A 25,812-nucleotide genomic window follows, 5' to 3' on the forward strand; every position below is an offset into this window, starting at 1 on the left:
AAATTTAAAATACTGTATACAGCTGTTCCTCCATCTTAAAACCTTTTTAAAGTTACTAGTAGTTCTGAATTCACACTTTCTTGAGCAAGGTTTGATTCCATAACATGAAATGTGTGTTTTTCTTATTCAGTCTCCTGTGGAACTCTAACTCCCTAAAATTTACTTCCCGTGAGAGTGCTGAGGCTAAAGGAGCACACAGCTTCGAGTAATTTGTTTCCTAGTATCCCCAAACTCCCTGTATGGGAGGCTTTGTGAGTAAATGAGTGACCTGAACATCACTAATATATAACCGGTTACCATTCAGAACAGCTGGTTCTCATAATATTTTGCTATGGATTTTAGGGCACCCTTTTAGGAATCATGACAACGTTTTGCTAATTGTCTGAAGAGCATCTCTTCCCTGATTACTTTTGCTTAGCAGTTATTAGCATTATTAAGCCATGCTTGGCTTGTACTGAAGTTTGAGATCAATAATTGTCTTTCTTTTATTACATCTGTGCTGCTAAAGATCCTGTTTCACACTGCGTCCCTGACAGTACTTTAACTTATTGCAGGAGGACTGTGCCCAGGGTCTAACGATCCCTGTCTGGAGAAGCCGTGCCCGGGGGACATGCAGTGTGTGGGGTACGAAGCCAACCGGAGACCTTTCATCTGCCAGTGCCCGCCAGGGAAGCTTGGCGAATGCTCAGGTGCACATCAAAGCGGGAGCCGGGGATGTACTTGAAGAAAAAAGATGTTGTCATTCTTTTGTAGGTAGAGGTGCCACTGAAGTCAATAGAAGACGTACTGTTTAACCTTTCTCAGCACTGGCACTCAGTGTATCTCTTCATAGCAGTTGGCTTTTTACATATAAGGCTGTATGAAGTTTAATGCATAATGCAGTTTCTTGTTGAAACTGGCTTGGTTGAATTCCCCAATCAGTAAAACAGGCTACTGAGAAAAATAAAGGGCTGTTTCTAGAGGCTGTTATGCCAGATGTTGTCTTGCCATGGACAGAGCTCTATAGTTAATTTAACTCTTCTGCTTGTAATTTAGATTACCAAAATTCCAGTCTTTATTAATAAAAACACTGCACCATCCCAAAAATCAACTTGCAGGACATTTGTGAGTTCTCTGCAGCTGTGTTATTCCCTGGGATACAAACAGTGTGGTGCAGAGCCTTCCACTGACATCAGTAGTGCTAGGACAGCACAGGGGTGTTTTCTCCAGGAAAACACAGGAAATACTATCTTGTTTCATTGTGATTCTGGGCAGTGCTTGCAGGGAACTGACTGTACAGCTTTGACTGGCATCCACTCACACCTGGCTATCTACCCATAACTCAACTGCCTGATGTACAAACTTGGCCATTTTGGACTCCCTTTGGTATCAGGTGAGAAGAGATAGATGCGGTCAGGGATAGATAGCCTTAAAAATGCTGAATGCTTGGAAGAAATCACTTTTTTGTTTTTGTTTTTGTTTTTTTTTTTTGTTTTTGTTTTTGTAAGTTTGGAGAAATAGAGCTATCCCTCTCCTCTGAAAAATAATTTCCTGAAAAAATGCAGTATATATTTGTAGTAGGCGCAAGCTTTTTTCCCATCACAGTTGGGTGTTATTTACAAGTTTCTTCCTAAAAATTCTCATTAGCTCTTTAAATTCTTTAATTAGCTTGACAGCTGAGGAATATTTTGTGTGTCACTAAAAGAACATGTGTCTTTTCAAAATGGTTATTTCAGGCCACACTTCCCTTAGCTTTGCTGGGAATAGTTACATTAAATACCGCGTTTCTGAAAACAGCAAGAAAGAGGAATTCAAGTTGGCTCTACGTCTGCGAACCCTGCAAAGCAATGGGATTATAATGTACACCAGAGCAAATCCCTGTATAATTCTGAAGGTAATTAAAATAACTTATCTTTTCTGCAGTTGTTTTTCTTGATTACATGTTTTCTGTTGGCTCTTGATTTGGGGAATGTTGTTCTCATTTCAGCTGTAGATTGAGAAGATGAAGTCTGATCTGTTTCATACTAACAGGGAAAAACACCAATTTCAAGAGAGTCTGCAACAACAGCAATGAAAATGCTGCTTGTTAGTGGTACTTTACTTGGAAAATGCTCAATTGGTTGCTGTTCATTTTAAGAATATTAAATGTGTTTGCATGCAACAGCTGATCTGCACAAGATGTAAGATTTGTCCATTTACATGACCATATAGTCCAAATAACACATGCTGAAATAGCTTCTCTTCCCATGTGTCCATGCCTATGGTTAGAGAATATGCCCGTGCTGCTGTCAAATTAATTCCAGAACCCAACTGCTTAGAGAACCTCTCCTACTGAATAAATAGATTTCTACACTCTGTGAATTAAAATTGGCTAGAGAGTCATGAAATAGCTGGAGAAAATAGCTGGAGATTGATTGCCAATGATTATTTATTTGATAAGCTTTCTATTCTTTGTTTGGTTTTTGTAGAATGACAGTATCTTCTGGATAGAAAGGGAGTGCTGGGCTCATCCAAGAGCCTGTGTATTAGTATTACTGCTAGAGACTCCAAGGTACAAAACAAGGATGCTGACTTTCGTAATTCATCCATGTCCTATAATTCAACAGTGGGAGAAATGGCACAATGCCTCTTGTATCCGTATTTGTAATCTTCAGATTTCTTTTAGCTGAATACTTAGGTAATGTTAAAATTGCTAGATGAGTTATTATTGGGCAACAAATGATTGTATAGTTGTTGGACTGAAATATTTCATGCATAGGAATGCTGTCTTTCATTCTCTGAGAATTCTAGCAGTGCTGAGATTTGTACAAGACAAAGCTTATCATAGAATCATAGAATGGCCTGAGTTGAAAAGGGCCTCAAAGATCATTTAATTTCAACCCCCTGCTATGTGCAGGGTCACCAACTCCTAGATAAGGCTGCCCAGAGCCATATCCAGCCTGGCCTTGAATGCCTCTAGGGATGGGGCATCCACAGCCTATCTGGGCAAAGTTGAAGACATTTTTTGAAGCCTTCATTGTGGTCGCTCTTGCTATGTATCAGTAAAGAACACTGCAGATTAGTTTTGAAAAACACTTGGGAAAAAAACAAATGGCCCTGCTAAAAGGTACCACTTGAAAACAATAGGAGATGATACGTAGGCAGACTGAAATTGTGTTACAGTGAATACAGCAGAGTTTACTGTATAAAACTGTCATAATTAGGGAGTCAAGAAGGTCAGGACAACGATAATGTAAAAATTGTGACTGTTCTAGATAACATTTTATTTCAAATATTATAAAAGAGAGGACTGCAGTGGAAGCATACTATGTACTTTTCCATCTAGCTTATTTCAAGTGATTAAATTATTACAATTTTTGTTACCATTGGTATTATACCGAATTTTATGGAAAGTGTGGATGGATGTAAGAGCACTGACCTTTGCTGCGGTGAAAAGTAAAGGGATTTCCACAGCAAAATCCTATACACCATTTATCAGGGCTTTGTTCAGGGAAGTAGCCCTGAGCCCCCAAGTAATTCAGGCTTTAAGAGAAAGCATGCTGAGAATCATAGTTGCTTCAGTTAAGCCAACCACTTAAGTCTACATGGAAACCAGGCATCACATGAAGCTCATTTGACGGTATGCTAGGAATAGACCTAGTTGCTGGGATTCAGTACTGGCATTTTCCTTCCCTCTCCTGCCACCTGTATTCCCATTTGACCTGGATAGTGCTTCAGGCTAAAAATGGGAGATATGTTGATGTTAATGGGCTGAGCTCAGGCTGTTCAACTCGTGGAGACGTTCTCTAATGTTTGGCTTGTAGGCAACCAAATGGAAAATTCCATTTGAAGTTGGGAATTTTGATTAATCTGTGGTATTATTACATAAAAATAAATGAGAGCCAGTCATTGCAGTTCTCTGGGTTGGGTTCATAGTTATAGGTTTGAAATTTTGTGGGCTTGGTCATGGTTCCCACAATCAGTTAATCATTTTGCTTTGAAAGATACTGGGAATAAAGAACAGTAATTGAAGGAGCAGTGACAAGAGCAGTTGACATTCTGCTCCTGTCTCACAGGTTAACTTCTTTTTGCTTCCTAGTTGTTAAGGAAGGATTTCCAGATCTGAACCCACCTCATAGCACTTAACAAAGATCTTTGAACACCTCACACGTTCAACAGGAAAGGTCCAGTGTTATCTGTGCAGTGCTATAGATGCAAGAGTGCCACTATCTCCAATGCATCAGGCAGGGAATGACACCAGAAAATCCCTGCTTAAAGCCTTGAACTTTGTTTTTCATCTTTTAGATTAGGGAAGGACTTGCTGTTGTAGTGGGTAGGTCCTTTTACCCAGGTGTGGCCCTTAGATTGTTTAAGCAAGAGATTTAAAGAAGAGCATTACTTGTGATGTGTTTGTGGAGATGTGGCTTCACCTCATCAGGAATTGCTAATTTTGTTCATGAAGCTCATTTAGCAAAGTAACTTCAGACTAAGATCTTATAAATGTTCATTGTGGCAGACAACAGGTGCTCTGCTCAAGAGATGTAGCCATAGCAGGGCTCTTCAGGGATATCACCTATCTCATGTACTGCACTTTGGGATCTCTTACTAAGATGTTTCCAACTAAGTTAGCCTTAAATTTTGCTAGCATGTATTTTCATTTGTAACCCAGAGGTTGAGCTTTTTTTTTTTTTTTCATTTAAATAGATACGTATGTTGCAGGATAGGGAGGCACTCAGAAATGAGACCATTAAGTAGATTAATTAGCGGTCTATAAATGTGAAGTTGTTATCATTTGAGCATTGCTTTCAATTAAATTAAACATGAGGAGAAGCTTTCCAAATAGAGGATAAAAAATGGGATCTTGTGCTCTTTTGAGCACCCTGGCACCACTCCAGCAAAGCACTTAATCACTTGCTTAACTTCCTGTATTTGAAGGCAATTGGAACGACTCACATAACTTAATTTTGAGCATGTACTTAAGTGTCTTGATGGTTTAGCAGCAGAGGGCCTAGTACCAACACTGAGCCCAAACAAAGGTAGAGCTGGAAGAAGTTTGGACCCATCTTGTACTACGAACCCATGGGAGAACAGGCAGAAAACAACAGCACTGCTAGAGAATGTGGTGGCATTGATTTTTTCAAGCAAGTCCCCTCCATTGCAGTCTATTTAAAATTTAATGCTGCAATATGGTTTTCACTGTTTAAATGACCAGCTTAATTTGGGGATCTCATACATTTATGATAACTCTAGAGATGGAAATATTTCATAATCATAACACAGTGTCCTTGGATGAATTATCAATTCTGTAGAGCAAACTGCTTGCTGAAAGCCTACCAGTTACACTGTATTGATGCAATATAATAAGGGTGTTATTTATTCAGCTGTTTCAAATAAAGCAACTCATCCATCGATTTTGAGAGGCTGGCCAGTTTTTCATTGTTCACTCTTGCTTTTAAGACAATTGGGAAAAAATGAGTTGTAGGTGGATTGCTTTTTCTTTCTTCTCTGGAAGGATTTCATGTGCATAAAACAGTATAACCATTTCCAAAGTCCATATGTGATGCTCCAGACAGAGCTTCTATCCGGGAAAAATAAGAGTTAACAATTTAAAGCACATTGAGGCCATTCCAGCTGAAAATTACACAAATAATTTTTTTTAAAGGAATATAATTGAGATTCAATTTGATTTTTAGAATTTAAAGTATTAAAAACAGGTAAAGGAAGAGTTTATCTTCATGCCAGAAATGTAGCTATTTAATGGTAAAAGGCATATGTTCTTCCATCCAGACAGTTAATAGGAAACTTTGCATGGTTTAGTTAAGTGTGTATTATTCGTTTGAATGCGTTACTGCTGCATGGCTTATGCTGGGTAAGGCTGAAGCTTGGATATGATCCCAGCTATGGCTGGAGTTGAAACAAGTAACGTTTTAATTAAATATACTGTTTTACACAAACAAACCCAAAATGTAATTCAGCTAACGAAATATTTCCCCAGATAGATTAGTAGGCAGCGCACTGTATCCGTGGTGTGTGACTGCAAATGGACTGTGAGAGCCTAACGTGGTCTCAGAAGAACCATTTGATCGTTTTATTACCTATGTTGATACACAAACATGGGCGTTAGCCAAACATCTTAGCCAGGCTAATATTCTAATATAATTTACAATATGTGTTTGGCTCCATTTTGCTCACTGAATGAAACTGTTGAAATGTAACAGATTGCATCACCTTTTGGAGCCTTCTCTGTTCTTTGTACTTCTCCACTCATTTTGTGTAGGTGAGGAGCTCTGTGTCTATAATAACATACATCTTTAAGTGGGTATTAACCTCAGTTTCCTAAAGTATATAATGAGAGACAGTGTAACTAAGCCCAGAAGGAGGTGGGCAGCTGAAAGCTTGGTGGGCCTCTCATGGGATTTTCATACAGTTTGTTTTACACGTAACTCATTTGATCAGAAGTTAACTTAAAGTTCAGCTTTTCTTGGTTCCAAGATCCAAGCTATTAAGCTAAGATTCCCCCATGAGGATGAAGCAGTGCCACAACCTCACAGTGGTTATGCAGAATCGTGGGAACACCAGAGATTAACTGCTGAATTGAAGATCTGCGGTTGACTTCTCCACGCTTAGGAGAAGAGATGTCGTTTTGCCCTTTTGAGTGGAGAACCCTTCTCTTCCCTAACCAGCCGGACTGCTAAGCAGGCAAGATAGGAGCTCTTTAGGGTTCCTCACTCTTGCTAGAGGCACAGGGCCAGCAGAGAACAAACATTTCCTTCCTGCCCTGCTACAGCAAGGTCTATGACCATCCATTTATTGAGAGCAATCTTATGGTCCCAGTGCTAGGGGGCCCTGAGCATGTCAGAGTCTTTAATGTGCTTATCCATAAAGCACTGATGTGAGGGAGGGAAATGACGTTATCCTTGTTTTACTGATGGAGACCTGAAGCTATTGACTTGCTTAAGCTCCCAGAGGAAGAGCACTGCAGAGTCTTGATTCCCATGCATTTCTATCATGTCTCAGGTTAGCACTGCAAGTGCTGGAGCATCCTTCCCATCTTTCACTCTAGCCTAAGGTTGGGGTTACTAGTGCTTTTTTAATAAAGAGAAGGAAGCACAGCATTTCAGATGTGTGTCAAATCATCTTCTGGTAAAAGGAAAGAGAAATAAATGAGAAAGATGTATAAAACATATTTGCACTACAGATATTTTAGATCATCATTTCCCATATATAAATGCTGTAATATTTATCCCAGGTGCTCATATGTGGTGTTGTATTTATAAAGATAATTGGAAAAGCATGTTCTGTGAGTAAGGGTAATAGACATGCATGCAGTTGGCCCTTCAGGGTATAAGTAGTCTTAGGGGAGGTATATGTGTACTACACACAAGCAGTAGTATGGTTTCCATAGGAAAAAGCCTTTAGAATAAGGAGAAAGTTAACTGCTTATCCAATGATGGCCATTTTTTAAAGTGTAGTGTCTTGGCATATATTTTTCTGCATAATTTTTATTCCTGTTGAGACAGACCATACATTCTGGGCAGCATCTTCAAGGTTTGTGGACTGTTCTGCTGCACCGGGTGAAAAGAATATTGCTGCATCTCTTGAGAAAACTATTTCAGTTTATCAAGGCATCTTGTTTACTAAGATTCCTCCCGAGCAGATGCTTTAACAGGGCCAGTTTAAATCTTCAGAAATAGTTGGCAGATGAGATTTGAATCCTATAAGAATAGATTTTAGATGAAAAATGTTCCAGACATTTTTCTACATGTCCATTAGCCTTTTTTGATTGAGCTGAGAGAGTACGAAGCAATACCCATCCCTCAAACATATTGTATTACAATCATAGATCTCATTTCTTCTCAATTTCATTACATATTTCTGGTCATAGACTTCAAAATAACCAGCTGTCCATAGGAGAACCTAATTTATTTAGTTCTTGTAGCTCTTTCTACATTCTAGTCACTTCTGGTGTTATATTTTAGGTTGTGGACATTTTCAGGAAGCTTGTTGTGTGCTTAGCATCTCTATTTCTACCTTGTGTAAGCATTTGTGGAGCAGCTGAGCACTGTAGGAGTGCCCCATCTGGCTCATGTCACTTCCCTTGAGGTTACAGCCTAGTTCAAATTCAGCTGGCCATGAGATTGAGATCTGGAAAGGAGAGACGCAAAGTCCAGGGAACATCAGAGCTCAAGATTTTACCCATATTTTTTCTCCAGGTAGTTTTGTGAACTTCCAAGGGCTGACAACATGACTGTCAAGGAGGAACCCTTGCTTTAATGTATGATGTAAACTCAAGCTCAGTGGAGGAATCAGGCTGGAGCATTGGCAAATGGCAAACTCACACTGCAGTTGAAGGAATATTTGTTTTCCTAGGATAAAGAGTATAATTTTAAACTTTCACTTGCTGGAAACCATGCCCTCTATTCCTACAGATTAATGGCATCCCATTTACCATCAAACCACATCAGAGTGGCTGCAAGAGAAGAGTTTGAGCTCCAGTTTAGACACATGCCAAAGGATGTCATCAGCTATCCCAGTTTTAAATGACTACGCAGTCAACCATGGCAAAAATAGCCCAAAATGTCCAAAGACATGGACAGAATGCAGCTTTCCCACATATGCACTAACCATGCCAGCTTAATGGGCCACCAAAGCTGTGGTGGGTTCTTGTATCTTTGGTCTATGATCCATTGGCATCTTTGGCACCTTTGCTTTGCCAGGTGAGAGCAATAGGATTGTGTCACGAGTGAACTGGTACAGAGTGCAGTCTGTGCTGCAAGGAAGGCTGCTAAAGGACACAGTGTCTGAACTTTTCAGGGGGATAAATAATGGGACAGAACTGTCTTAAGATGGGATTTGCAGGAATAAATACTTCCTAGAGCATGACATAAAGGTAAAATAATTGCAAGAGCTTTCAGAGATCCTGAATCCAATTAACATGTCATAAGAAATTATCTCCTAACCCTGACAGCCATTTTAAACTTATCTGCCATCTATTAAAGAAACCTAAAAATCTTTGGATAAACTGCTAATCGAGAAAGCAGCACTTCATACCTCTTCCCTCTCTCTGCACTCGGCCTGCCCCAGCATGCTAGTACAGATTTTCCCTGGATAAGGACTTCAGATTAGAGGGAATCTAAGTCTGAGTTTCATAGCTCTGTCTGTAAGTATTTGCATCAGCTCTCATCACTGTATCCCCTTTGCAGTTCTTGACAGATTTTACTTACAGACCTTCGTATCAGGAAGAGAAGGGCTGTATTGTTTTACAGTTGATGCATGAACAGATTAAATGATTAGCACAGCAATGTTTCATTCCCCTCAGTGCTCCACTTTGCCTCTTACCTAGCATCCCTCAGCCACTTTCTCTTGAAAAACATTTTCTTGAGTGAGGGGCATTATGGAGAGTGAGAAATCATGGAGCCACGGAATCATAATATCATAGAATAGTTGTGTTGGAAGGGATCTTAAAGATCATCTAGTTCCCTCTCTCTTGCCATGGGCAGGAACATATTTCACTAGAAGAGATTGCTCAAAGCCCTGCCCAACCTGACTTGGAACGCTTCCAGCGTTGATCATCCACAGCTTCTCTGGGCAACCTGTTCCAGTATCTCAATCAAAAGAAATCATAACAATCACTCTAAAGCCACAAACTCAGCATAAATATGAGGAAAGGAAAAAAAGTAAAGCCATCTTAATGTAAAGCACTGGAACAGGCTTCCCAGGGAGGGAAGTGGAGTCTCCTTCTCTGGAGATGTTCAAGACCTGCCTGGATGCCTACTTGTGTGACCTAGTGTAGGGAACTTGCTTTGGCAGGGGGGTTGGACTCGATGATCTCTGGAGGTCCCTTCCAACCCCTACAATTCTGTGATTCTGTGATTCTGTAAAGCATACACAATGAATAATACACGCAAAGGATAGTATGGCCTCAATGGAAAATACATGACTTCTAGCCAACCAGAATCTTAGAATTAGAACTAGAACTAAAATAGTAAACTAATAAAGTAATTAGTAAAAAAGGACCTACAAAGACCAGGAAGTCCAACTGCCTGACCACAGAAAGTTAAAGCATGTGGTTGAGGATGTTAGCAAAATGCATCATGAACTCCTGCAGGCATGGGGCATCTACGAGCCTACTATTTTCTCAAACAACAGATCTGGAAGGGCACTTTTCCTCATTAACTTAAGATAAGTACTGAAGATAAGAAGTTAGGAAGAAATACTTTACTCAAAGGGCGGTGAGGCTTTGGCACAGGCTGCCCAGAGAAGTTATGGATGCCCCATCCCTGGAGGTGCTCAAGGCAGATTTGGATGGGACGTTGGGCAATGTGATCTGGTGGGTGGCAACCAACCCATGGCAGAGGGCTTGGAGTTTGATGATTTTTAAGGCTCCCTGCAACGCAAACCATTCTGTGATTTTCAACAAGCTCTAGACTTGCTTGTCACAGCAGCATGATATTCCCAGTTCATGTCAGGGAAGCTGAACTCTCCCAATAGCAATGAGAGCAGCTGAACCAGAGATTTCCCCTCATTACCTTTACAATAACTCATCTATCCCAGCACTCTAGTTCTGGGACTCATCCTATGCAATGTCATTAATATCTATGATACAACTCTGGGAAAGGAAAAGCTTCCAGTTTGCCTCATTTGTTCCTCGTACTGGGTATGTTCATACACAAGCATTTCAGATGTGCTTCTTAACCCTTAGAGCTCCTTGGTGCAACACAGATGTTCTTGTTAGCCTTGCCACGCCTAAATGGTGCTGTACCATCCCTTGGCTTAAGCTCAGTGTTCCTCCTGGTTTTCCCTTCCTCTGTATCACATTGTTATCCTTAGAGGAACTGAAGCTGGGGCCAAGTGCACGCCATGCTGAGATGTGTGTTACACATCCATATTTATTTTTCTCCATATGTTTAGTTTGCCTACAGGAACTGGCTTTGGGTACATTCTAAGTAGCAATACTACCTTGTGTTTACTTCTTGTGATAAAAGCACAGCATTTTGTTGTTTCTGCAGCATGTAGAAGCCCATCTTTAGCACTGTACAGAGTCCGGAAGTCCCCTGTGTTTTCATTCTCTGTGAGAGCTTATGATGAGAAATCTGAAGCACTGTGATTTCTGTTTCCTCCCACAGATTGTTGATGGCAAACTGTGGTTCCAGTTGGACTGTGGGACTGGCCCGGGGATCCTGGGAATTTCTGGCAGGGCTGTCAATGATGGCAGCTGGCACTCAGTTTTCCTGGAGCTGAATCGCAACTTCACGAGCTTGTCCCTGGACGACAGCTACGTGGAGCGCCGCAAAGCCCCCCTCTATTTCCAGACCCTCAGCACGGATAGCTCTGTCTATTTTGGAGCACAGGTGCAAGTGGATAACGTCCGCAGCCTGACCGACAAGAGAACCACGCAGGTCTTGAGCGGCTTCCAGGGCTGCCTGGATTCAGTCGTGCTAAACAACAACGAGCTGCCGCTGCAGAACAAGCGCAGCAGCTTTGCAGAAGTGGTTGGCTTGACGGAGCTGAAACTCGGCTGCGTGCTGTACCCCGACGCGTGCGAGCGGCATCCCTGCCAGAACGGCGGCACCTGTACCAGCGTGCCATCTGGTGGTAAATGTTTTGCATTGCTTTATGGGTTTTCCCTCTCGTTTTCCTCTACAATTTATTGTTGGAAATGGTTTTATGCAGCAGCCTGCTTGAAAAAATCTCGTGAACTCTATAAAGCTCAGATAGGTATTGCAAATTGTGTAAAAGCTGTTTGCTCTATAAATAATGGTGAAACCGTGCCCCTTCTCGTTGCATTAATGTTCCAAAAGGAAATTGATTTATTGACTGTTAGGATAATCCTATTTCTATAGAAACCAATAGAATTAGAATTACTGTAATTCTCAGCTGGATTTTACGGGACCATTTACAGCAGCAGAGGTTATACACAAAGATGGTGATTTTGAACGTCCGTCACTGATGCAATGGTACTGTTGCCCTTCTCTGTTTCTGAAGCTGTCACAAATAATTATTGAGCTGTCTACAAACACCTTGGTCCTTTTGTGAGTGAGTAATTTGATTCCATGTCTGCACATAGAGGAGAGAGTCTACACCATTATAAACCCCTTGAAGTGTACTTACAGCTTCCTTGGAAGCCTGGGTGCTACAAGGTCTAATATCAAAGTTTATAGGGCATTGATTTAAATGGTGCTAGAGTTTCTTATCCAGTGGTGGCATGTGTAATCTGGTTTTAGTGATTCACTGCCTAGTAACCTAATGTAGTAAACTAGTAATCTAATTGAATGTAGTAGAACCAGTAGTAAAATAATCTGGTGCACAACATACCCCAACCATAAGAACATCTTAGTGGGAAAACAGCAAATGACATACATATAGGACCTTTCTTGTAGGGTTGTTCTATTTCTGCCCTCTTTCCTACATTGCAGAAAGCATTGTTCATCTTTTCTGGCAAGCTAAAATTTAGCCATAGTGAGCTGGCAAAGTTCGACACTCCCCATGTCCTGATTAGGACATTTTTTCAGTCCAAAAAAAAAGTAGCATTGTCAACAGGGAGACCTTCTGCAAGCACAGAGCTTTCCATTCACTTATTTTTGGCATTTTAAGTCATGTTTCCATAGGGAAAATGCATTTTAGTTATTATCCAGGCCTTTCTGCTTAACTGTGTCTATGTAGTTCCCTCATTTGTTTTTCAATTGTTTTCAGTTTTCATAGAATCAAAGAATCACAGAATGGCCCAGGTTGGAAGGGACCTCAAGGGTCATGAATCTCCAACCTCCCTGCTGCATGCAGGACCACCACCTCCACATTTAATACTAGACCAGACTGCCCAGGGCCCCATCCAACCTGGCCTTGAACACCTCCAGGGATGGGGCATCCACAACCTCTCTGGGCAGCTGTTCCAGCACCTCACCACTCTCATAGTAAAGAACTTCCCCCAAAGTTCTCTTTGGTTTTCTGCACTCACTCTCTAGTTCTACCTCTTAGTTGAGAGTTAGGCTGTTACCTGCGAATCCAGTGGTCCTGGAGAGAGTTGCAGGATGTATTCCCAGTCCTCCCCATGCCGCCACGTGCTGGCACCAGGGTCTTCAGAGATCTAAACAGATTTTTGGTGCCTAACCTGCACAGTACTTTTAACTGGGATATTTTTATGAAGGTGCACTTCACAGAACTGTGTCTATTTTCTTAAACTTTAGTAAATTCTTAAACTTCAGAACATTTTAATTTAGTTTTCAGAGCCGAAATCTTGTGAGATTCTGAGCAAAACCAACTGTGAGACGTTTTTTGTCTTTATAGACTAAGGTCCAACACTATGGATTTTCAGATGCTGGATCTCAGCTCACTTCTCTTCTGAATGCTTGGCTTCGATTCAGCCACCTCTTCTTCAATGGCAATGTTACGTAAAGATTACGTAAATCGCTCGGAAATACATCTGTTCCATGTATATGGACGTAGTGTGGCTTTGATTGACTCCATGCTTAATAAATGAGGATAACCATTCCTCAAGCCATCATCCTAGGAAGCATGAGAACAGCTCTTTGTGTTGAATTTGTTTGAGCCTATTTACGATACTGCTCAATGGTCTCATGATGAGTAAATTGGAACCTTTCTAAGGAACTGTTTCACAGTTTCACAGCAACTGAATTTTTCCCAGCACCCTCTGCTTGCTATTTCACACTTTGGGGAGCAGTAGAATGGGGAAACCTGAAGGTTGGGCAGACTCTTGAAAATGGACCCATTTTGTTACTGGAATGGGCAGGCACGGTTCTCATGTCAGCATAATTTGCTGCTGGAACACAGTCACGGAGCTGATTTAACTTGCCTTGCCTTCCTGCCTCGGCGAGGGGCATGTGCCCTGCGGGGATGTTTCGGCTGCCTGCCGCTCCAAAATCTGTTTGCTGTTTTTACTGCCTCAGCAGTGTATGTAAATACAAGGTTGTTATAAAGCCATAATTCTAGCGCAATGGGCCCTGACTGTATGTTGGCAGATCTGTAGCCCAGCCCCTTAGAAGTCGTGGGCAGCTTTGTTTCCACCAAGCAAAACAACTCTGTTGATAGTGTCCTGCATGCTCAAAAAGATCCTGTAATTAAATGCCATAGAGCCCAACAGCACTGCAAATGCTGGTTATGGAGCCACAAATTGCACTGTGCGTTTAAGAATCGCCAGACATGCTTGGTGACATAGATGTTAGCAGATGGATTTTATTTTAAAAAGGATAAATTTAATCAATCTTTATTTTTTATCTTAAGAATGGAAATAACAGGTTTTGGGGAGAAAACAGATATTTAAAATGTCCAGCAGAAATCTCATCCCCAGTCAGTGGGCATTTGAAAGGTTCAAGGTTTCTTTCCTAATGCTTTCACAGAATCGTAGAATCACAGAATGGTTTGAGTTTGAAGGAATCCTTATGGACCATCTAAGTCCAACCTCCCTGCAATGAGCAAGGCCACCTACAGCTCCATCAGATGCTCAGAGCCCTATCCAGCCTGACCATGGGTGTCTCCAGGGATGGGGCATCCATCACCATTCTAGGCAGCCTATACTAGTGCCTCAACACCCTTATAGTAAAAAAAAAATTTCTTCCTTATCTCCAATTTAAATCTCTCCTCTTTTAGTTTGAAATAATTTCCCCTCTTCCTATGATTCCTTCCTTTGATATGATATTTTCCTCCTGTTAAACTTTCTGGAGTATTATGGTTCTTTTCCTAAACAGCGAGTGTTTGGAATGATAGCAGGATTTCTTTTAATAAATCAGTCCTTTAATTTGAATTTTACAGAGCAGATTTCATATACGGTTAACATCCTTTCCCTTAAAAAACCCTACTGTGCTTTACAAGGAAATTAAGAGAGAGAAAAAGAAAGCCCAGATTTATAGCTAACTTTAAAAGAAAACAGTCAAACAAAGGCTACCCAACATTATAGCATTAAAGTTGCTGGCTACATGCCAGAAATCAAAGGGCCAGTGTCTAATTTAAACACAATTTACATAAATTGATCATCTAAAATACAATCTCGGTAATAGCATTCCTGTTGTGAGATCTTCCTTTCAGTGGAAATGCCTACTGTTCACCATTAATAAAAAGCTGCCTCTGAGTGCTTTTTACTGTGCAGCTATGGAAATAGGGTAACATTGTGGCCCTGGATGGGGAATTGTTAAAGTGGTGCTTTGTGTGCACTAGGAGCGTGAACGTATTGTAACAGGAGAACAAAACTGCGATCTCAGCCTGCAAGAGGATGCACAGATAATTCAGATGCTCATCACTGAGAGGCTGTGGAGTCTCCTTCTTGGAGATACAAAGCAGTCAGCTGGGCATGGCCCTGAGCAGCCTGCTATGGGTGCCCCTGCTGGAGCTGGGCTTGGAACGCATGAACTCAGAGGTCCCTGCCAACAACAGCCATGCAGTGAGAGCATGTAAGAGCTTCTCTGCTTCCATAATTTGGGTTCTGGACCAGCAGAGTTACCATGACATGAGTTGCACTGATGTGTTTCCACAAGTCTGAATCAAATCCCATGTCAGCAGTAGATGTCCAGTGCTGTCAGTGGTTATAAAGCTGAGGCAGGGCACAGTGTGCCCAGGGAGCCCACAGGGACATCTCATGCATGGTTAAAAGAGCCTGAGAAAGGGGGAAGAGCACTCACCAGGATTGTTCCTGACAGCTCAGGAGACTGCTAGCAGGAGGAGATTTCAGCTTAAGGACAATTTTCTTGGAGACATTGGAAACCACAGTCCTGAAATACAGACCACATTCTTGCAGATTTTCAGTCCTTATCCTCAAGTGTGGGTCAATAAAGTTATTTTTAAAGAAAGCTGTTAGTATTTTGAAGCTTGACAAACAACCTCATGTTCTTTAATGGCTTGTCTCTTTGGACTAAAATTTCCAAAGAAAACTCAACCAAGTGTTTAAAGTGTGGTTAAGCTGTAAGCAGTTGAATGTGAGGTCTTAAAAAGGGAAATGTCACGCAACCTTAATGATAGAGTGATGTTACCAATTCTGCCAATAATAAATGTATGTTTATCTGCTTGAATAACAACATGAGCAGTCACAGCAATAGAAAGCTTTACTATAATCAAATCTGAGTCTTTTGCCAAGCTTTTCAGCCACGGAGAGAAACCTCATGCTTGTAAATCCTGCAATTAGACGTGTAGTTACTTCCTTTTAATGTGATCAGTCCTATATACATCTGGCTTTGATTGAAGTAAATGGCTTATATAAGTGGGCAATTTTATTTGAATATGAGACATTTCAGCAAAAGTATCTAGCAAGTCAAGGACTGAGGGCAGGGAATCAGGACAGAAAGTCATTGCTTTCCCCTCTCATTTTTCCTTTCTCTTATTTTTTTATAAGTTAAAGTGCAATGAGAGAGAAAAAAAAAAAGCAACATGGCACTTAGGTGATTTTAATACACGCCTTAAAGCATGTTGGCTACATTAACACACAGGTGTTTCTGAGGACTAGGTAGTTTGCAAGAGTGACAGGAAAAAACTGGGTGTATTACTGCTGTAGCTGTGAACTGACCAGGTCTTAAGTGTACTCTCAGTGTCATTTTTTTTCAAACAAACACACACAAACCAGCATACTGTAATGCAAGCATACCAAATGTGCATTAGTTCATTTTTAAAGGTTTTTTTAGGAATTTTTTTGTTTTTTAATCTTACTTACAGCTATGCTTTTTAGAGATTTGGATTTAGATTCACAGTTTCAAAGCAAATATACACCAACCCTTTTATAGAAAGCACCAGTTTCCTACCAACTTGTAGCATAAGGCAGTGATCATCTCTTTGAAGATACGTTAAATCTGAAGTGGCAGGAATACATATGGCTGAAGAACACACAGCTCTTAAAGCTGGCCAGGTATGTCTCTAAACACACCAAAACATAAGTGCTGGGATGGACGGTTTCCACCTGCAGCTTTCTCATCACTTAACTCAACATGAGATGATGTGTGAGCAGGGCCAAGGGCAGGCCTGTTCCTTGACATCGAGTTTGTCAGGGCTAGTGGCACAGCAGGGAAAGAAACTGCATGGGGAGATCAAATGCAAAAGCCTAGCACATAGCAAATAAAAGCCAGCTCCTCTTGCATGTGGTGGATAGAATCAGGAGCGTGCACATGTTCAAAAAAAGAATTGGCAGCAGTTAGGAGCATCCTCTTCAATAAAGCCAAGTAAACCTGAGGATAGATAGGCATTCAGGTGCTCAGGCTGGGAATTCTACCAACAGGGATGTTCACTGCATAACAGCATTCCATCTGCTGATGGCACAGAGCCTGTCTTTTGCCACTGTCACTGCTATTAAGTGCCAAGCAAACATAGGTACAGACAGGAAGCCTGTGCAGTGTCCTCAATTTCAGCATGTTGCTCTTTGGTAAGGTCTGGGCTGAAAAAGCCCTTCTCTTCTTGTCACTTTATATGACTGAGCAGAAACAAACCAAGAAGTCTAGAGGACAAGCCGGAGTCAAGTCAAATCTAGTCAAAAAGATATGAGGACATCCTCTGGAGTCAGAGAATATGGCACAGCTGCTTAGGAGGATTGAGTGAAAGAGCGTGGGAGAAACCTAGTAAAACTATCAGATCACCCAAGATGGTGTATAGGCATTAGAGAGCCGTGTCTATGTAAGTGTGAGTGGTGAGGCCTTAGAGAACCAGAATTGCTTTGGGTGGGGTTGAGCTGGAAGGCACACATCAGGAGTGCAGATAACCTGATCCTAAAACCCTGAAACATTTGCACTGAGGGTGTTGAGTCCTCAGTGCCATTTCTCTCCACAAACCCACTGCCAATTGCTCCTTAGGGCTTGTTAATATACATATGGCCAAACTGGGCAGTGTCATTGCTCATTGCTTATGGTTCCTTAGAGTCGGCTGTTCAAAGAATCGTAGAATCTTAGAATCCTAGAATCATTAAGGTTGAAAAGGACTTGTAAAATCATTTAGTCCAGCCATCCACTTGCCACCCGTATTGCCCACTAAACCATCACAGAATCACAGAATAGTAGGGGTTGCAAGGGACCTCCAGAGATACCATGTCCCTCAGTGCCACAGGTTCTTGAACACCTCCAAGGACCCCATTACGTCCCCAGGCAGCCTGTGCCAGTGCTGTTAACTGGGAGAAGAGACTGACCTCCCATCACCACAGCCTCCTGTCTGGGAGTTGTAAAGAGTGGTAAGATCTCCGCTGAGCCTCCTCTTCTCCAGACTGAACAATCCCAGTTTTCTCAGCCTCTCCCCATTACACTTGTGCTCCAGACCCTTCACAGCTTCACTGCCCTTCTCTGAACACGCTCCAGGGCCTCAGTGTCTTCCTTTTGTTGGCACAGACTGTTGTGGCACAAACCAAGGGTGCGTTGGCCCTATCCCAACAGTGCTGCAGATGTATTTATCATACCTTCCTGTCTTTTTCCAGTGGTTCCTTTTGAAGCCATACAGCAGTGACAGCACAAGATTTGCTGCACTGGTATCAACATTTTTCAGGATCAATATGCAAAATGAAATATTCATCTCTCTTGAAGGGAATGCAGATGACTGTATGATCTTAAATGTTGAAGAATTTCCAAGACTTCCATTGTCTTCATTGTGAACAGGAACAGCCCTAGATAGTTTGAAAGAGGAATTTTCCTCCTGAGAGGGCAGGGGCACTTGGCCCCCTGTACTCATCTTTGGGCATGGAAATCTTGCATATTACTCTTGCATTAAACAGATGGGAAGAAATGCATGATACTTTACCTGGATATTAAATTAAATATGTAATAAAAATTCTTTGTTAGACCTAGGATTCATCCCCAACAAAAAGGTTTCTTTAGGAATGCTCGTTGTCTACAGCCATGTGGCCACAATGTGCAGCACCAGGTGACATTATAGCCTCTCCTGAGATGTTTGGAAAGGAATGAAAGGTCTGGAAATCTGCTGGCCTAGTCGATAGATGCTGTGAACTGAGCCTTCGTGTCAGCTCTACTCCATGAATTTTGACATATGCTTTGCTGAGCTGGAGTTCTCCCAAGTGAATGTTTTGCAGCTCTGATTGTGTGTCACAGGAAAGTTCTGTGTCTTTTGCCAGTGGCTTAGAGTAAAAAGGTGTGTGGCAGTGCTTCTAATGGGAAGAGAAGTCAGAGATAAATACTGAAATTTAACACTGACTTTTATTGCCTTTTTCATTCCTAACTTCATTGCCTTTTTTATTATTAACTTTGATCCCCAGACTTAGAAACTATACTGAATACTGTACTATAGAAACTATACTGAATATTTTATCTGCCCAGTATCTGATTGTGTTCCAAAATCATAGAATCATAGAGTCAGCAGTGTTGGAAAAGACCTACAAGATCATTTAGTCCAACCGTCCACCTATCCCCAGTAGTTCTCTCTAAACCAGGTCCCTCAACACAATGTCTAAATGTTCCTTGAACACAAACAGGGTCAGTCACTCCACCACCATCATTAAGTCAAATTCAGTCCAAAATGTTGGCTTTCATAAGTAACTTCTCATTTTTGTTTTGTTCATACATCACCCAGCAGACCTTGGACCCATCTGGAGTATTCGGTTTTAGCTCCTCGTGATACAAAATGCTAATTGAAATTAGTGCATCTTGATTATAAATACCTGTCAATAATAATGATGAATAAACCCATCCTCCTTCTATATTTAGTGGAAAAAGGATTTTTTTTAGTCAAATCAATATTTCTCAGGCTGTCTACAGTGAATAGATGTAACAGAACGTATTACACAGCAACAATCCAGAGCTTAACTCAGTGCAGCTGAAACAAATGTAAGACGTGAAAAGACAATTATTTGAAGACTTTGGTGTTCCAGTGATTGCCAGTTAGTAACGTAGGTGCAGAAAGCTTGTTTTTAAAATAATTTTGAAGCTATATAGTTTTCAAATGCCAATTGTTGGATAGTTAGAAAAACAGATCTATTCTGCTATTCTATAAAGCAACATATATGTTGCTGAATAAAATGTTTGAAAATTTTCATTTCACTTACACTCAATGAGAACATAAAAGTACACAAAAACATTACTGTAAATTTTTCGACCATAGATGTCACTGTTCAGTCATAAAATGGAGCAATGAAACAGCCTCTCTTATTCATGCAGTGATTTCTTCCTCAAGGATTTCTAGATCAGGTGTTTTACCAAGTAGCAATAAATATTTTGTAGGAATGGCATCAAAATGCCTGGTGCAGTCGCTGTTTTGTAATTCTTCAGTCCCAGCTCTCTACAGGTCTAAAAAGCCATTTATACATTCGTATTGTCTGAGTGAGTATGTGTAAGACAGCAAAATAATCCTGTCTTGCTGGTGCTGATCAAGTAAGCTTTCTAGGAACCCTTGCAGTGCAATCATCTCTTAAGTCTGTAACCTTAAAATAGCAGTGCTTTTATCCCCCTTTTTGTAGTAGGACAACCAAACAGCATGGTATCTGATTATCTATTTTATTTATCTTCAGCTAGATGGGTTTGAAATCTTGACTGAATGAGCCAGTAAGTCTGTTTCCAAGTTTCTTTGCTAGAGCAAAGAACTCTCATGAATTCTCATGAAAGAATTCAATTAGCGTAACTGAACAAGTCAAAATGAACCAGACAGAACATGAAAGACGTGGCAGTTCTAATGCAGAATTGCTTTTGCCTCATGCCACCACTGCACTGTCTCTGTGAAATTCTTTTTCTCATAAATGTGCTTGAAATTTCCTGCCTCAGTTAGTAGAACAGTGTGTTTTAAAATGCATACATATCTGTATATATATATACACAAAAGTATATATATATACATATATATATTTCAAAAGTATAGATATATGGATTTCAACTGTATTAACAGCAGGAAAATTCCTTGTTCTAGTTGATTAAGATGCCATATTTAGTACATTGCTTTGATATGTGAACCACATAAGTGGAGCTTGAATCTTGCCTACACATCTGTTGGGACATTTTGTTTTTGTAAGTGGTTGTTCCTTGTTCTTTTCAAGTGAAAAAAGACTCAGATTTCAACACTTAGTTCTAACACAATATGAAGACATGCACTGTCTCACTGGATTTCTTTATGACCTTAAATAAAGGATTTATTAATGGCAAATCACAAGGAGAGGAGAATAAAACAGATAGTAATTTGCTACCTGGGGGAGTTTCAGGAAATGTTTCTGACTCATGTTGTCCTTTGCTGGCAAGGAGCATGGAAGTACTTTGGTCCCCTTCAGTCCCCTACCTAAGTGGTGTATTGGCTGATTTATTGCAGCTAGTAATTAATCATAGAATCATAGAATCACAAGGTTGGAAACGACCTATAAGATCATCCAGTCCAACCGTCTCCTCATCACCATTGCCACCACAAGCACTGAACCACATCACGCAGCACGTCATCCAGACGCCTCTTGAACACTGCCAGGGGCGGCGACTCCACCACCTCCCTGGGCAGCCATTCCAGTGCCTGACCACTCTCTGAGAGAAAAAGTTCTTCCTTATGTCCAACCTAAACCTCCTCTGATACAACTTGTGGCCATTGCCCCGTGTCCTGCTCATTGCCTGGGAGAAGAGGCCAAATCCCTCTTCACCACAACCTCCCTTCAGGAAGTTGTAGAGTGCTATGAGGTCTCCCCTGAGCCTCCTCTTCTCCAGAATGGGTCTCCTAATAGCAGAAACTGCATTCAATGAGCTCTGATTAGGGGTGGCAGTTCCCTGTTCAGCTAGTGTTACGAAGCCCATGGTTCATGCCTGGATGATGCACTTTATGAAAGAGTTAAATATCATAGACAAGTGTGTTACTATTAAGATCTCAGCTGATATATTTGATCTTTGATGTGTGGGCTGCCACTTTTGGAAGATATGGTCCTTCTTTTCAAAAAAAAAGGGAGATGCATCACTGATCTGGAATATTTACTGCAGCCAAGTCCACGGGGGGCATTTATTCTTATTGGAATCACAGTGATTGGAATAGTTGGGGCTGCAGAGATTCCACTGGTCCCTGGTTGTATTACATGAGCTCCAATCACCCCACATTCCAGATAAGCAAATGCTGCACTGGAGTTAGTGTGAACCACACTAGAATGAGCATAAGCATCTCTTTTCCCCTACAGTACAATAAATTTTTTGTAGTAAATTAGCCAAGTAGATTCCCCTGCTTCTAGATAACAGGGGATGGCTTCTGATGTATTTCTTTGTGTCCTTCACCTTCCAGGCTACCAGTGCAATTGCCTCTCACAGTTTACTGGAAGAAATTGTGAATCAGAGATCACAGCCTGCTTCCCAAATCCATGCCGGAATGGAGGCTCATGCGATCCCATTGGCAATGCTTTCATCTGCAACTGCAAAAATGGTCTGACTGGAGTAACGTAAGTAAACTTTCCTAAATGGATAATCAAAGCATTTTAATTGAGTGGTGGAGTTTATTTTTTTGACTGGGTGCTTTGTATCCAGCTAAGGGTCATGATTTAGTGATGGGACCCCGTAGGTCAGGTTGGCGGTTGGGCTTGATGATCTCGAAGGTCTTTTCCAACGTAGACAATTCTATGATCTCCTTGCAAAAAACAACCCGACACTTGGAATCAAGTCCAAGCTAATGAAAGATGAGAAATCCATAAGGCTTTCTGAATCCAGCTCTGAAGCTACTGTTTCAGATGTGATCTCCAAATGAAATATGGATCTCACTAAGATGTGATCTTGCTGAGATATGGACACCTGAGTCATTCCATGAATCCTGTGGAAGCTGATCTGTAATCTTTTCTTTTTGAGAATGGATCAATTATTTAGGCCTAGCTTAAAAGCCTAACTTATTGCATTCAGTTTTAAAATTCAAACCTTGATAAGAAACTTGGTATAGAAACTTGTCCTGTGCTTTTTTCTAATTTCCCCTGTCTGTTTGCACTTTTTGTTTTGTTTTGCTTTTTTTTTATCACCTTTTCTTCCCCGTTCTCTCTGTTTAGGGTTCCTGTGATCATGTTTTTCCCACTTCTCTGATATTTATTCATTTTATCTCTAGCCTTAAGTCTATTTTAAAACTCAGTGTATTCCCCTTTTCTCTCAAAGTAGTAACCTATGAATTTTTTATTACTTATTTTCAGCTCTGTTTTTTCTGTGGATCCTCTTGGTAACTGTATTGAATCCCACGTGTTGGTCCAAAAATGATATAAAAGTGATCAGATCTTCTGTTGTTCTGTGAGCCATCTTAGGATCAAAGAGCCTTTACCTATGAAATGCTTTAAACTTTTATTTCCTTCGTGACATTTTCATTTTATTATGTTAAAAAGCTATGGAATACCTGCAAAAAAAAATAATCAAATGCCATTAATTAATATGATAATAATATGATAATAACATGATAATTGGCCAAGCACCAGCAAGGTGCTCGTTGTAGTTGTACCACTTTGAGAAGTCATTACCTGGAAGCTGGGCTGTTTGCAATCTCCAAACTCCGTGTTCTCCTTTTCTCCTTTTAAGGTGTGAAGAAGACATCAATGAGTGCGAAAGAGAAGAATGTGAAAATGGTGGTTCCTGCGTGAACGTATTTGGTTCATTCCTGTGCAACTGCACGCCTGGCTACGTGGGGCAGTACTGTGGTCTTCGCCCTGTGGTGGTTCCCAATATACAAGCAGGGCATTCCTATGTCGGCAAGGAAGAGCTGATAGGAATAGCTGTGGTTCTGTTTGTCATATTTGTGTTGATCGTCCTGTTTATAATTTTCCGCAAGAAAGTGTTCCGGAAGAACTATTCCCGCAATAACATCACGCTGGTACAGGATCCAGCCACTGCCGCCCTGCTCAACAAGAGCAATGGCATCCAGTTCAAGAACATCAGGAACAGCGGAGACAGCAGGAACATCTACCAGGAGGTTGGGCCTCCACAGGTCCCTGTGAGGCCGATGGCCTACACCCCATGCTTCCAGAGTGACTCGCGGAATAACCTGGACAAGATAGTGGATGGGCTTGGCGTGGAGCACCAGGAGATGACAACATTTCATCCCGAGTCCCCCCGGATCCTGACAGCCAGGCGGGGTGTGGTGGTGTGCAGCGTGGCTCCCAACTTGCCCGCAGTGTCTCCCTGCCGCTCCGACTGTGACTCCATCAGGAAGAGCACGTGGGATGCTGGAACGGAAAGTAAGTGCTGCATGCTGCTGCCTCTCTTCTTACCATAGGTATAGGTTCCTCACAGGCCGCAGCAGGCATGGCTATACTTAATGCTCTAACTTGAAGGCTAATGCATTTTAAATTTTGATTAACACTAGGCACACAAAACATCTCCTTACATGCACTAAGTGTGACCGAACGCATTCTTTGCTTGTTCGAAAAGCACAGATCTTCAAGTTCTTCAAGTGATACAATGCAGACATCTTTCTATTGGGGAAGAAAAGATTGAGGCAGAATTCTCAAACTCCACTCAGTCTGGGCGTTTGGTCTCCCAGGGGAGTTAACATTTTAAAACTTTCTACAAGAAGAAATTCTATTTTGCAAGGGAGATATTCACCAATATATTCTCTAATTCCAGTGTCAATGAAATGAAGCTGAAATCAAGCCCCACTTAGAGGATCACCCTTCCAGTTTATTGCATTCTCATCTGCATTCTGTATCAGAGTGATCACAAATGTTTTCATCCTCACAGCCATGCTGTTTCTACTCTGATGGTTTCTCAACAGCTTAATATAGTGTCTATTTTCATTCCTGGACGAGTTGCTGGAGATACAGCAAGCCTCAAGTATTCTCTTATAGCAAAACACCAGTTTGCTGAGCCAGAGTTAAGGCCCTGTGCTGTCCATCCTTGAGAATGCTCCATACGGACTGAGATGTTTGCTTTAGCAGAGCACAGGGCTTCTTTCTTAGTCATGCTTTCTCTTTTAGGCAACATTTTCTACTGGGTGTTCAACCCCACAGCAACACAACTTTGAGCAGATCTATCAACAAAAATACACAGTCCAGGAAGTTTTTTAGCACTGTTGTTTTAGGCATAAAAACAGAGCAACAAGGAGATGAACTCTCCACAGTGCCTCACATCCGACATGCACGTTTTCAGCTAAGGCAGCATATTGGTCTTCTAGTGAAAAACAGGAATTAATTATTATTCCTTTGGGATGTGTTTCACTGTTGCATTGTGGTTGACCTTTAACCATTAAATACAGTCTTGCTGATTTAAAATATCAGCATGTAAGCCACCACGTGTGTTGTGTGATTCCTTGGGTGTTCTTACCACAGACACTGGTATCTGCATGAATTTCTGCACAGCATGAGGTCATGCCATGGGGATGGGCCTCAGCTGTCACTGAGAGGGAAGCAGTGCAGCTTCATTACTGCAGCACTTACTCCACCTAGTCCGTACCCTGCTTCTCAGCAGGACTAAACCAGCTGTTACTATACGCAGGTGCCCCATGCTGGGTAGAAATATCTACAGATAGCAAATAGAGGGCTGTACTTAGGTGGATTGACTGCTTGCAGCACCTGAGCTTGTTCATTCATAATTAACTAAGGCATCTATCTCAATTCTTGCTATGGATGATATGTTTTCCTTATTATCACTACAGAATGTTTGAATGTGTGTGTTTGATCACATGAGAATTTACACCACAGGCTGCAGTTATATGCTTAAACTGTAGACAAATTGACAAGACTGAATGTCCGTGATGAAATGCATAAATCCACTCTACATCAGTGGTGGATCCAAGGGCTGTTGATGTAAAGATGCCCAATAACTTCACTGGGCTTTGTATGAGCCTCTAATGTGACTCTCAAATTGGGAAATGAACAGTAAAGATAAATGTATCTGTAATCTCTTGTATAAGATGTTTATACCATATTTGTAAAGTCATCAGTTTTCTTGCCACTGAGACTACACCGGGTCCAAAAGGCAGTACTGACTGCAGGTGTTTATTCCTTGATAGCAATGGTGTCAGCTG

At 41.2% G+C, this 25,812-nt stretch overlaps 1 protein-coding gene across 1 annotated transcript in view; it reads left to right on the plus strand.

The window, feature by feature from the left end:
* Positions 1-25,812, plus strand: part of FAT3 (FAT atypical cadherin 3) — a 361,473-nt gene that overhangs the window by 327,506 nt on the left and 8,155 nt on the right. The window contains exons 21-25 of the mRNA XM_042862629.1: positions 555-689; positions 1,716-1,873; positions 11,085-11,553; positions 22,111-22,264; positions 23,370-24,025. Of these exons, the coding sequence (XP_042718563.1) occupies positions 555-689; positions 1,716-1,873; positions 11,085-11,553; positions 22,111-22,264; positions 23,370-24,025 (1,572 nt within the window). The remainder of the gene's footprint in view (positions 1-554; positions 690-1,715; positions 1,874-11,084; positions 11,554-22,110; positions 22,265-23,369; positions 24,026-25,812) is intronic.

This window comes from Lagopus leucura, unplaced genomic scaffold (assembly GCF_019238085.1).
Source record: "Lagopus leucura isolate 7727_CA_CO unplaced genomic scaffold, USGS_WTPT01 Super-Scaffold_702, whole genome shotgun sequence".
NCBI classification, from domain to species: Eukaryota; Metazoa; Chordata; class Aves; order Galliformes; family Phasianidae; genus Lagopus; species Lagopus leucura.